The sequence below is a fragment of the Pseudonaja textilis genome, chromosome 6 (assembly GCF_049901715.1).
Source record: "Pseudonaja textilis isolate UNSWEBS1 chromosome 6, rPseTex1.2, whole genome shotgun sequence".
Taxonomy (NCBI): Eukaryota; Metazoa; Chordata; class Lepidosauria; order Squamata; family Elapidae; genus Pseudonaja; species Pseudonaja textilis.
The window spans coordinates 58608585-58620883 of record NC_141995.1 but is presented as its reverse complement, the minus strand read 5'-3'; the positions used below and the strand labels follow the sequence as shown (position 1 = coordinate 58620883).

At 41.5% G+C, this 12299-nt stretch overlaps 1 protein-coding gene across 1 annotated transcript in view; it reads left to right on the top strand.

Moving 5' to 3' along the window:
• CPE (carboxypeptidase E) overlaps positions 1-12299 on the top strand; it is a 57171-nt gene that overhangs the window by 29866 nt on the left and 15006 nt on the right. The window contains exons 2-3 of the mRNA XM_026699947.2: positions 5173-5369; positions 7294-7461. Coding sequence (XP_026555732.1) covers positions 5173-5369; positions 7294-7461 — 365 coding nt within the window. The remainder of the gene's footprint in view (positions 1-5172; positions 5370-7293; positions 7462-12299) is intronic.

Below are 12299 nucleotides of genomic sequence, written 5' to 3'. Positions count from 1 at the left end.
TATGATCTTACAAACAGGCAGTTAATCTGTTGTCAGTATATCTAACTTCCTCTTTATCTGCTTACATTTCTATGATTCTTCAAATGATGAGAATTTATCTGTGTTTGTACTAGCAATAGATACCACAGGGATTCATTTCAACCCTGCTGGCGTCATAGTAGAACAGGGAACATAGCATAAAGCCAGCAAACATCATTAAGCCTTCAGATGTGCCCTTTGACGTATGCCGCTCTGCTTTTGCGCTTTAATAAACATTTATTAAATAGCTGGAATGAAAAAGCAAAACAAAGATGAGTATTTCTCTCTTCTCATTAAGCATTCCTAGAAAAAAAGTGTTTGCATCATATGTGCATTGCCCATGGGGGGAAAGGGAAGGGGAGGTAGGTGGAAGATAGATGAATAGTAGGAAGTGACACCAGCAAATTATCCTCTGGGAATTGGGCATTTTGTGATGGGCCAGACACACCATAGCAGTCATTTTGTGTATAAGCAAATAGCTAAACTGTTAAGAATCACCATGTCCCAAAAAATTGCTTATTGTAGAATAAACCAGCCTACATCAGAAAGGATATCCTGAACAACCAAGAAGCCTAATAGCTTTCTCCCAAACCAAAGACTTGTATTTCTTAAATCCATCCTTTGTCTCATTTTTGGAGACATTTTGTCTCACAGAAAGACAGTATTCTATCAAGGCCCCTTACAGTCATTAGAAGCATTCTTCAGGGCTTGAAATCAAAGAGGCATATCATTTGCAAAATAAAATGTCCGTGAGTGTTGAAAATTTAGTGATAATATTCATGCCAATATTCATGTCTCCAGAAGGTCTCTAGTGGCCTTGATTTTTTGAAGACCAATAATTTAAATTTGCCTGCAAAACATTTGGAGATGATAGAATGAAAATCATCTTTGACTTAAATCAGCCCAGCACAAATTCAGGGTCTGAGCACCTGAAAAGAATCTGGTATTTCATAAGATGCTAAGTGGCTAAATTCTTAGGTTTATTGATACAGCTATGAAGACCTTTTGCTGTCTGATTTCCAAGTCCCTAAAATGATTTTTAATTCTTCTGTTGCTGCATTTGGGGGCAATTTGTGAAAGTACAGAGAAAACATTTCCTCGCAGTGTGGCTGCAGCATCCATCTACTCTTCATGTCAGTGAAATCTAGTGATGCTGACTGCAGTCAAGACAAATAAACCTTAGGGGGTTTTGGAACATGCAGGTTTTTGGTTCCTCCCAGGATGGTTCCAGACCTACGAGTCCTAATGAAGTCAGCTCAATCTGAGGGCTGGTTTACCAGGAATAGAACCAAAACTGGAAAACCCCTTCTCTGGAATGTGGGTGTTCTGTTCCTTTACTGCCTGAGCTTTTATTTAATTCACCTCCCAGTTTCTGGATATAAATAAGTCCATTTAACCTAGTTTGCTGAATCTTATCAGTAAAACTAACCTTAATTCTTCTAGCTCAGGGGTGTCAAACTTGGCAGTGTCACGTCATCATGTGACATATTATGACTTTTCCCTCCTTCACTAAACAGGAGGGTGTGGCCAGCACGTAATGCATCCGGCTCATAGACTGCAAGTTTGACACCCCTGTTCTAGTACTTTCTAGTACAAAACTATTGAGAGTTGAATTGTGAATTACTTCGAAACTTTCTGGAATTCTTCCTATGTAACTAAGCTGTCCAGTTATAAGTAGTTTGCTTCAAAAAAATCCATGGAATTATATTCTACCTTGTGTGATTGTAACTAAGTTGTGGAAGCTGTATTTTTTTTTTTTTTTTACTAAATAGCGTCCATCTTGTCCAAGTTACACATTACTTTTGTGTCGCTAAAAACAGTAGATCACACAAAAGAAATGTGAAATTTGGACAAGAGCGACACTTGTCATGCCGGCGCAGCCTCTTGGAGCAGGATGTCTTGCAGGGTCTCAAAGACTCATTTTTGGCGGAGTTTGGGGGTGAAAAAGAAAGACGTCTGCCGTTTTCCTTGCATGCAGCCAAAAGCAGAAGCAGCAGATACCCCTGGGAAAATCCCCCCCAAATCTGCAGGAAAATCCCCACCACCACCCCTGTTTCCCTACCGATTGATGGTTCTTTACTTGGGATCGCAGGATATCAGATTAGTGAAGGAATGTGGCTGCCTTGGGTGGGGTGTGTGTGAGAAAGAGAGAGAGAGAGAGAGAGAGAGAGAGAGAGAGAGGAAGGGAGGGGAAGAGAGAATATTACCACCAGCCCTCTGAGGTTAGATCGGATCTCTCTCTCCCTCCAGCAGCACTGGGGGAGCTTCAGTGCTTGGCCAGTGGGGAGTCAAGCAAGGCACATCGAGAAAGAAGCAGCCCGGGAGTCAGGCGAGGCGTGTGAGGGAAAAAGTAGGACGCCCCTTGAAAAGATGGCCTAAGTGTTTTTTTTGGGGGGGTCAAAAGAAAATAAGGCCCTGCCTTATTTTCTAAGAAACACAATAGTAAGGTTGGTTCCCTGATGCCTGAGAAGGGAGTTAGTTATAATTTCATCCCTGCTGATTTCAATAAGAACAGAACCAACAGATTTATTTATTTATTTATCACATGTTTCTTCCAGCATTATTACTTTATAAACTCAAGGTGGCAAACATACACAATATTCCTTCCTCATCTTCTCTTTGAGTGATCTTTGGATAGGACATTCCTTACTGAAACAAACAAAACCATGCCCAGCAACATTTAGAATTCTATTTATTATTTTCATTTATTTATCCATTTGTCAAAAACTTACACTATAACAGAAACAAGAATAAACATAAGTATAAATATAAGAAATAGGAACTAATAATTGGGGACAGTAGGACAGAGACGGTAGGCACAATTGTGCGCTTATGCAGGCCCCTTACAGACCTCTTAGGAAAGGGGTGAGGTCAGTAGAGGTTAGTTTAAGGGTAAAGGAGTGGAGGTTTGAGCAGGTGACAACAGAATCAGGTAGTGAGTTCCAGACATTGACCACTCTGTTGCTGAAATCGTACTTCCTGCAATCGAGTTTGGAGTGGTTTACATTTAGTTTATATCTGTTGTGTGCTCTTGTGTTTTTGTTGTTAAAGCTGAAATATTCATTAACTGGTAAGATGTTGTAACATACGATTATGTACTATGCTTCAGTCCAGGCTCGATAGCAAAGTAGGAAGCGGACTGTGGTGTTTAAGGACAGTTCACAGACGATGATCTCGGGAAGAGCAAGCTCTTGTATAATCTGAATCTTTTTTAGAGTTAGAGACTTTGTACAGAATATAGCAACTCCACCGAATTCTGACTTCAAGTATTTGTAATGCCTTGTTATTTATGGTACCTGGGTTGGGGAAGTTGAACCATTGCAAGAAAAGTGTATGCTATTTAAAACTGTTGTGAAAACAGAATTCGAGGTTGAATTGGGTTTCGGTGTTTTCTGGGCTGTCCGTGGTATTCTCAGAAGTCTTCACCCACACCAAAATTCAAAGGTGGCAGCACTCTTCCTGTTCTGCTTCTTTAAAGTCCAATTTTCATTAGTAAATATAGACTCCTATTCACTCTTAACATATAGTCATGTTTTATTTCACGTTTATTCCCTGTTGTTTCAGTGTGGTATCTATGGAGAAAGTGAGAATATTCACCTTCATCCAAGAATATGATTTTACTCTGATTAGCAAAGATAAATGCAAAAACACCCACATACTCATACACCCTTCTTACTTGGATTTTGGGATCTCAGGACATCTATACATTCTGTAAATATTGATGCTCTGCGGAACATATCTACATTCATATTGCTAAATCCTTCACCTGTACTCAGGCTGATTGAAACTGTTTATTCAATTACTCAGCTATGTATGCGTGTGAGGACACAATTTCCACTTCACTTGTCTATGGCTTTAGTTCAAAGGAGTACGATCTCGTATACATTGGCATGATACCTTATTTTTCCTCTATGAGGAGAACAAAATTGTTGTTCATGGAACAAGATGTCCGATCGCTCTGCTGCTCCCTTGCTGCACAATACGATTCCTTGACTTGCAGAATGTTTAGCAGAGGTGCAAAATACATCACAGGGGACTGAAAATGTAGAGGGAGCTTAGCCTAAATCTTGTCATCCCTAATATAAATGGGAAAATGGGTTAGATTTTAGATTATTGAATGAAGGAAATTATAGAGTGTTTATGATTTATTATTATAGCTGTTATTGTCATTGAACTTCATGTCTGCAACGAAATTGGTTTAGCCTCTACTAGTGCAATCCATAACAGAAAATACAAGACAACATGAATAGTGTTGAGAGAGAACTAACTGGATACCCATGCTTTGCTACAAAACTATGTGATCGGGCTTAGTTTTTGGAGAAGAAAATGGCGGGGGGGATATGTTTTTGCCTACCATTGGTATTCATCTGGCTAGCATCCTGTCAGTGTGTGAGAGAGTTGAGGGCTGTTTGGAAACTGAAATACTATTTGCTGTGTGAGCAAGAAGGAGACAGCAAGGAGCCTGGGTGTGGCTTAGCTCAACTGTTCTGTAATAAAGCTGGTTGCTGCTCTAAAACTGAAACTGAAACTCCTCTCCACTGCTTTTTTTTTTTTTTTTTTTTGCATTTGGAAGAGATTTCTTTTCAGCTGGGGAGGGGGAATAGAACTCCTTAGCATCAGAGCGTGTTAATAATAGTATAGGATATACTAATGCTCTGATGGTCATTTGGAAAAATCCTTTCTTAGTGAGCACCTAGAAGCCAAGAGGAACATACGTGCCAAATTTCAAGTTGGCAGGCGTTACGGTTCAGGAGATGTTGTGATGGTGCGTGAGTGATGTATATATAATCCTCATACAAGTAATTGGAGGGGGATACTAGTCATATGCTTCCATATGTACGTGGAGTGATTGTGATTGTGCTTAGGAGTTGACAAACCATGGGTAGAAGCTGTTTTTAGACCTGTTTGTCTGCTGGTTATGCTTTGATGTCTTCTGCCAACCTGTCTTCTGGGCAACCAATGGTTTCCTGTGCCAAATTTATCACTCTCTGTAGCGCCTTCCGGTCTGCCGCTGTTAAACCAGAGTACCATACTGTTATAAAGTATGAGAGGACACTTTCTATTGTGGGCCAATAGATTTGTCCTGCATTTGCTTTTTGTGCATTTTTTAAATCTCTACACATTTGGGAATCTTGCATTTCTTGTATGTTTTAGGAGAGCCAGAATTTAAATATGTTGGCAACATGCACGGAAACGAAGCTGTTGGAAGAGAACTTCTTATCTTCTTGGCTCAATACTTGTGCAACGAATATCAGAAGGGAAATGAGACTGTCATTAATTTGATCCACAGTACACGTATCCACATCATGCCGTCTCTGAATCCAGATGGCTTTGAGAAGGCAGCATCACAGGTATGTGTGTCATAATTCCAAAAGCAAATATTTGCATTTGCATGACCTACTTTCAAAAGACCGACACGCGGATTGCATCTGAAGAATCTTCGGGGCAGGGCTTCAGGATGGTGTTCCGATCTGAATTTCTTCAACACGAGTTCAGAGAAAAAGAATAACCTTCATTCAGAAATCTACCCTCTTCATCCCACCTGGGTAACAGTACCCGATGGACTTGGCATGTTCTTTGGTAGAAAACTGCTTACACAGCGACTACCACTTCTAAAGTTGAAATGTAATGTATATCAGAGGCAGAAATCATAGTCTTTCAGAAATTGTCTGAATCTGAGTTCCCATCTTCCGTATCTTTGGATCATGCTAGCTAGGATGGATAGTAGTTTAAATCCAACGTTTGAATATTATATAGATAGGCAGGGGGTATCAGACTGGCGGCCCCGCAGGCCATGCGCCGGCCACGCCCACCCCAGCTCTGCGAAGGATAAAAAGTCGCAAAACGTCACGTGATGGCGACGTGACAGGGTGAGTTTGACACCCGTGATATAAGCCTTTAATTTATAACCCTAATAGGGATAGGTATTTTCACAGAATGTTCCAAATGTTGATCATGTGATCCAGAGTTGGTGCAATGATCAAAAGTGGAAGGACTGGTTTTAACTCAATTTTTGTAACATTGAACAGTCATTAAACAAATGGATGTAAATCAAGGGTTACTTCTAGATTTGTTGCCTGTATTCACATAATTGTAATTGATTTGTAATCTATATTAAGCTTTTCATCTTCCCCCTCCCTGTGTGATCCTTGGCATTCTGTATGTAATGTAGCCAATGGGATGCTTGTATACTAGCCAGCACTCTTTGTGTTCCAAGTACGTTCTGCTCGTAACCTACATTAATCTAAAATGGCTTTAGATTAATGAATCTCAGTTTTCATTTTATGTAATAAAACATGCCATGTTGATTAGAAACGTTCAGAACCACAGCTCCCTCAGGCGGCTATGAATAAATTTGCACATTTAAATAGCTGTTGTTTTTTTTCCTCCAAAATAATTATTTTTGTATTTGCTCTGAAGTTTTTATTTTGGAGCTCAATATTTCATAGAATAATGGAGTTGGAAGGGACCTTGGAGGTGATTGTTTGATTTGATCAAGTGATACTTGATTGCTTTATGTGCTCTAAATTTATAGGGTCACTCAATCCAGTGTAGTGATTAAGGCACCAGGCTAGTAACTGGGAAAACGATTTCTGTCTCTACCCTAAGCATAAGGCAAGCTGAGTGACATTGGGCTAGTCTCTCTCTCTCTCTCTCTCTCTCTCTCTCTCTCTCCCCCTCCCTCTTTCTCTCAAACAAGTGCTGCATTTTCTTCATGTATCTTTTCAGGTTAGTTTTAGTGTACACACAGTAGGTTTGCTAGCGTTGATAAATTATGCTATTTAGAAGTACCAACATTTCAATACGAAGGTAGGTATATTGAACTTAATTATTTTATTATTTATTTGAAATTTATTTGCCACCCATCTGGTATTCAATGATGCTGGGGGCTTACAGTGTAACAACATTAAAAACATTAAACATACCTACCATGTTTAAATATAGTTAATATGTAGGGTGGTATTTACGTTTGATCATATATATAGTAGAGCCACTGAAACGAGTGAGGTGCCAGTTAGTCATTAACTGACATTCCATTTATTTCAGTGTGTCTTCCGCAGGCATGGCAGAACTGAGTATTGAATATGTTTGTATTATTCAGTTTTCATAGTTTGGCGTAACAGTAAGAACCAAGTATGAGGATAATTGGCATATATTTCTTGTATGCCACCCATACACAAGACTGAACTAAGTGGGCCATTTCTCTAAATTCATCGCGACAGTTCATATTGAAAATGGCCATGCTGTTTCATAATATTTTCTTCTCCTTTTTAGCCAGGTGAACTCAAAGATTGGTTTGTTGGTCGAAGTAATGCACAGGGAATAGACCTAAATCGAAATTTCCCTGATCTGGATAGAATTGTCTACGTCAACGAGAGAGAAGGAGGTCCAAATAATCATTTGTTGAAAAATCTGAAGAAAGCTGTGGACCAAAATCTAAAGGTATAAAATATTTCATTCAAAATATTTGCCGCCTTCACCTTCTGGAGCAGCATCCCCCAGAGATACGTATGGCACCAACTCCCCTGAGGTTCCAGAAGTCCTTAAGGCCTGGCTCTATTCCCAGAGCTGGGTTTAATGGTGTTTGTGGGGGTTCTGTCATGCTTTTTGTTAATTGGTGGTTTTTAGTTTTACAGCATTCATCATTTTCATTGTACATTGTTCATTCATTGGGGTGCGAGGCTGTGAGTTCAATCCTAGGTACGGTAGCGGCAGATATTTCTTTCTCTGGGCACAATGAATAATTATCTGCTGCGAACTCTGTATTGGTGACAGGAAGGGCATCCGGCCAGTAAACACTCAGCTGCATTCAGTTGCAGATAAGAGTTGGGTAACTGAATGGAGCTGAGTGTTTACTGGCTGCATGTAAGGGATTACGGGGTCATTAAAGGACAAAAAAAAATTATTGTTTTCATTGTACAATTAGATGTTGTAAGGTGCTCAGTCTGGATTTCAGCCCGACTGACTGACCGACAACAACAATAACAACAATAATATGCCGAACACACTTTTAACTTTTTGAAAAGTCCTTCATGCAAATAAAAGATGAACTTCTTTTCTGTTTTTGAGAATTGTGATGATTGGATGGAACGTGAGAAAGGAAAGTTCAGTGGAAATTTAGCCAACCATTGGAAAACTTGTGCTGTGCATGGTAACCAGATGGAAGTGTCTCTTTAGGCAGTAAAATGGTAAATAGTAGCTCTGTCCAAGGCTTTACACACACACCAAAAAAAACCCTTAACAGAGACTCATTTTAAAATAAAATTCTCCTGTACTGCTGTTTCCCTGGCCGCCACTTGGTCTGGAGTGCCTAGCTAGAAAAAACATGAAGCCTTCTCATTCATAGTTTGGGAAGCTATGGAAATGCTAGATTTTGCCACATCCCTTTGGGGAAAATTTTTAAACTGCAATCCTAATCTTTAGAAGAAAGATTGCTTTTCAGCACTTTATAGAGTAACAATACGATGAGCACTACCTACTGAAACCCAATATCCTACCTTTATTTCTTTACCAATTTTGTTAGTTTTCCATGCAAGTGTTGGAAAAGTACATAGCCCAAATATATGATTTCATAATTTGTATTTCTACTTTCATTTTTGGAAAGTTCTTTATGACCTCTCTAGCCTGCAAGTAATGTTTTTATAAAACCAGTTCACGGGCATCTGAAAATATTAATAACTCAATGGTGGAGGGACTGATCCATCAGGGTAATATTTCACAGTTTCCCCCCCCCCCCTTCCAGAAATAGTGTTTCTTTGCTGAGAACACTCTCTTTCTCCCTTTTTGATTTTTTTTTTCAACTTGAAAATTTTATCTGCCTCTATTCTAAAACATTCACATTTTTGACTAGTTTTAAAACCTAGTGTTTTGCAAACAGGCCTTCTATTCCCCTTTCAGTTGCCTCCAAACCTGCTCCCAAGATGGAAATGCTACCGTGTTTTCTCAAAAACAAGTCCCGGTATTATCTTAATTTTTGCTCTGTAAGACATATTTGGATTTATTTTCCAGTTAGGTCTTATTTTCAGGGAAATACTGTGCTAAATGCATCCATCTGGTTGATGATTTTAATTGGGGCTTATTTGAGGGGTAGGGTTAAATTCCATGCTAGGGTTTTATGTTCCAATTGGGTCTTATTTTCAGGGAAACATAGCACAATGAGTGGGTTAAAAAAAAAGCCCCACTTATTATGGTAACCAAAGTTGTGCTGTTGTTATAAATACCTAATCGGATTCCACCAAATGTGGTCTTAAGGTGCTCTTTGGCAAATGGCAGACCTTCTTTGTAATAACATCAAAAGCAAGATAAAAACTAAAGCTTGAACAAAAGTGGATAAAAATTTTCAGGAAGAAACAACATAAGGATTTGCAACTTGAGTTCTTTTTTTGGAGTAGCTATATTTAGAAAGCAGGTAATGTTTTTATTAGTGGTTTAGGTACTTGGAGGCACTTAAGTGAAGGAGAGACTGGCAAGTAAGCAAGACAGGTTTTTTCCTTACAGCAGGGGTCACCCACCTTTTTGACCTCACAGACCACCAAGTTCATAATTTTAAATCCCGGGGACCACTAATATGAATTTTGACTGACAGTGGCTTGCTGATGTTGGTGGGGAGAGAGAGAGAGAGAGAGAGAGAGAGAGATCTGTTCTAACCTCTCTCTCTCCCTCCCTCTCGTCCCCCCTCTCTCTCTTTCCTTCTCTCTCTCTCACACACACACAAACACAGAGGCAGGGGTGGGATTCAGATTTCTTAACAACTGGTTCTGTGGACGTGGCCTAATTTGTGGGTGCGGCTTGGTGGTTATGTGACTGGCTGGGCGTGGCTTGTATGTAAATATTATAAATATTTATATAAATATTGATTTTTTTTATAGAAAAAAGAACTTTTCCCCAGAATCAGGCAAAGCAGGCAGGCAGATTGAGTTGTTCACAGGTTCACAGATTCATTCAGAGATCTGTGAGATCGGCTACCTGAGCCTGTCACATAAAATTTGCTAGCAAGCAAACTCACAAAATTAACTCACGACACATCATGTATGTAAATATTGAATGTTTTATTTAAAAAAAAGAGAGAGCAACTATTACCCAAAATCAGGCAAAGCAGGCAGGCAGATTGAGTTGCTCACAGAGTCAGATTCACTTATAGATCTGTGTTTCTACCATCGGCTAGCTGAGTCTGCACTGCTTCAGTCCTAAGGAAGGCTCGGTTCTGCTTTTAAGTAGAGCCAAAGATCTAAAGCAGTGGTTCCCAAACTTTTTCAGTCCACCGCCCTCTTGGCGTTACAAACTCATCCTCAATGCCCCCCACCCAGGGGCGGGATTCGAATTTCTGTGGGCATGGCCTAATTTGAGGATGTGGCTTGCTGGTCACGTGACTGGGTGGGTGTGGTTTGGTGACTGGCAAACCAAATACAAGTGATCCTCATTTAATGGCCGGCTGCTTAGCAAGTGTTTAATTTATGACTGGCCTCCCCAGAACTACTTGACCTGTTTTTGGAGTTTTGACAGCCATGCACACACACACACACACACACACACACACACGCACGCACACACGCACACTTCTAACCCTGCTGGAGCAGGTCATTGGACTAGAATCGGCAAAGCATCTCTGATTAGGTTCTAGTAGTGATTCTAGTAGCCCTTTTCCACATTGAAACATCTTTGGCTTCTATTAATTAAAAGTTTTGTGGACGAAACATGGCCAAGACTATCAGGAAGCTCTCGCATTTTGTTGAGGCTTTAAACAGGATCCATTCGACCAGACCTCCAACCTAAAAATTTACTTTTCCCCAATGTATTACAGTGCCAATTCTGAAGAAGGCAAAACCAAAATGTACTGGTAAATTACAAGGAACACACACACACACACACACACTTCTAACCTGCTGGAGCAGGTGGTTGAACTAGATTAGATATCTCATTATATTTCTCCTCCCTCCCTCCCTCTTTATTTCTTTTACTTTCTGTCCCTTCCTTCCATTCTCCCCCTCTTTCTTTGTCCCATTTTCTTTCTGTCCCTTTTCTCTTTCTCTTCTTCCTTCTATCTTTCTCTGTCTCTCTCTCTTTCCTCTCTCTCTTTCCTCTCTCTCTTTCCCTCTCTCAGGCTCACCCCATTGACTTGGTACACTGCTCTGTTCAGACTTGCTTGGGCAAGTCCCTCTGGTGCAAGAGGCTCAATGGGGTGATCCTTCGGAGCCTCACCCCAAATGCAGCGGTGGCGGCACGTGTGAAAAGGAGAACAAAGCCACTCTGGCTTGTTTTCCTTTCCCAACACTGCGTTCGGGGCAAGGCCCCGCAGGCTTACCCCATTGAGCCCCTTGCACTGGAGTGTGAAAGTCAATGGGGTGATCCTTCGCGGCCTCGCCCCAAATGCAGCGGCGGCGGGACGTTTGAAAAGGAGAACAAAGCCACTCTGGCTTGTTTCCCTTTCCCAACACTGCGTTCGGGGCAAGGCTCCGCAGGCTTACCCCATTGAGCCCCTTGCACTGGAGTGTGCAAGTCAATGGGGTGATCCTGCGGGGCCTCGCCCCGAACGCAGTGGCAGCGGGATTTTTTCTCACCCCTGAATTTTGCCCTGCAAGGGGCCCACCTCTAGCGCCCCCTGCTGCCTCTTAGCGCCCCCCTGCCAGCCCCCTTGCCTCTTAGCGCCCCCCCCCTAAGGCATCCCATCACCTCCAGAGGGCAGTACCGCCCACTTCGGGAACCACTGAAGTGCTTTCTAGTTAATCTAAATCTCCCGGCACAGCAGAACAGCTGATGGTTGGAAAAAAAGGAAAAATAGCAATTTAGCAGGCAAGTTTGCCAGATAAGGAGTGAATGGGTGGGGAAGGTTCCTGCGGGCCATGTGGGTGGTGCAGCCTTGTGTTCCTGCACAGCCTGGATTAATTGCTTTGGGGGGGTGCTCTGGGGGTGAGATTTCTCTGCAGACTATCAAAATTTTCTCATGGCCCACCAATGGGCTGCCCACCAGTTGGTGACCACTGCCCTACAGGATCATTCCCCAACCTTGGCAGTTGGTGGCCTGGTTATTGTGGGGAGAGGAGAACTAGGCTGCGCAAGCAGCAGGCCAGCATGCATGCGCACAATTTGACTTGCATGAGTAGCGGGCCAGTGTGCATGCATATAATTGGCCCGTTGCTTGAGCAAGTTGAGCTGCGCGCACATGCTATGGTCAGACACTCACACTGCCCAATTCTGAATAGGCCACAGCCCAGTAGTTGGTCATGACCCAAAGGTTGGGAATCCTTGTCCTATAGTATATGTGCTAGGTTTTCCATACAAAG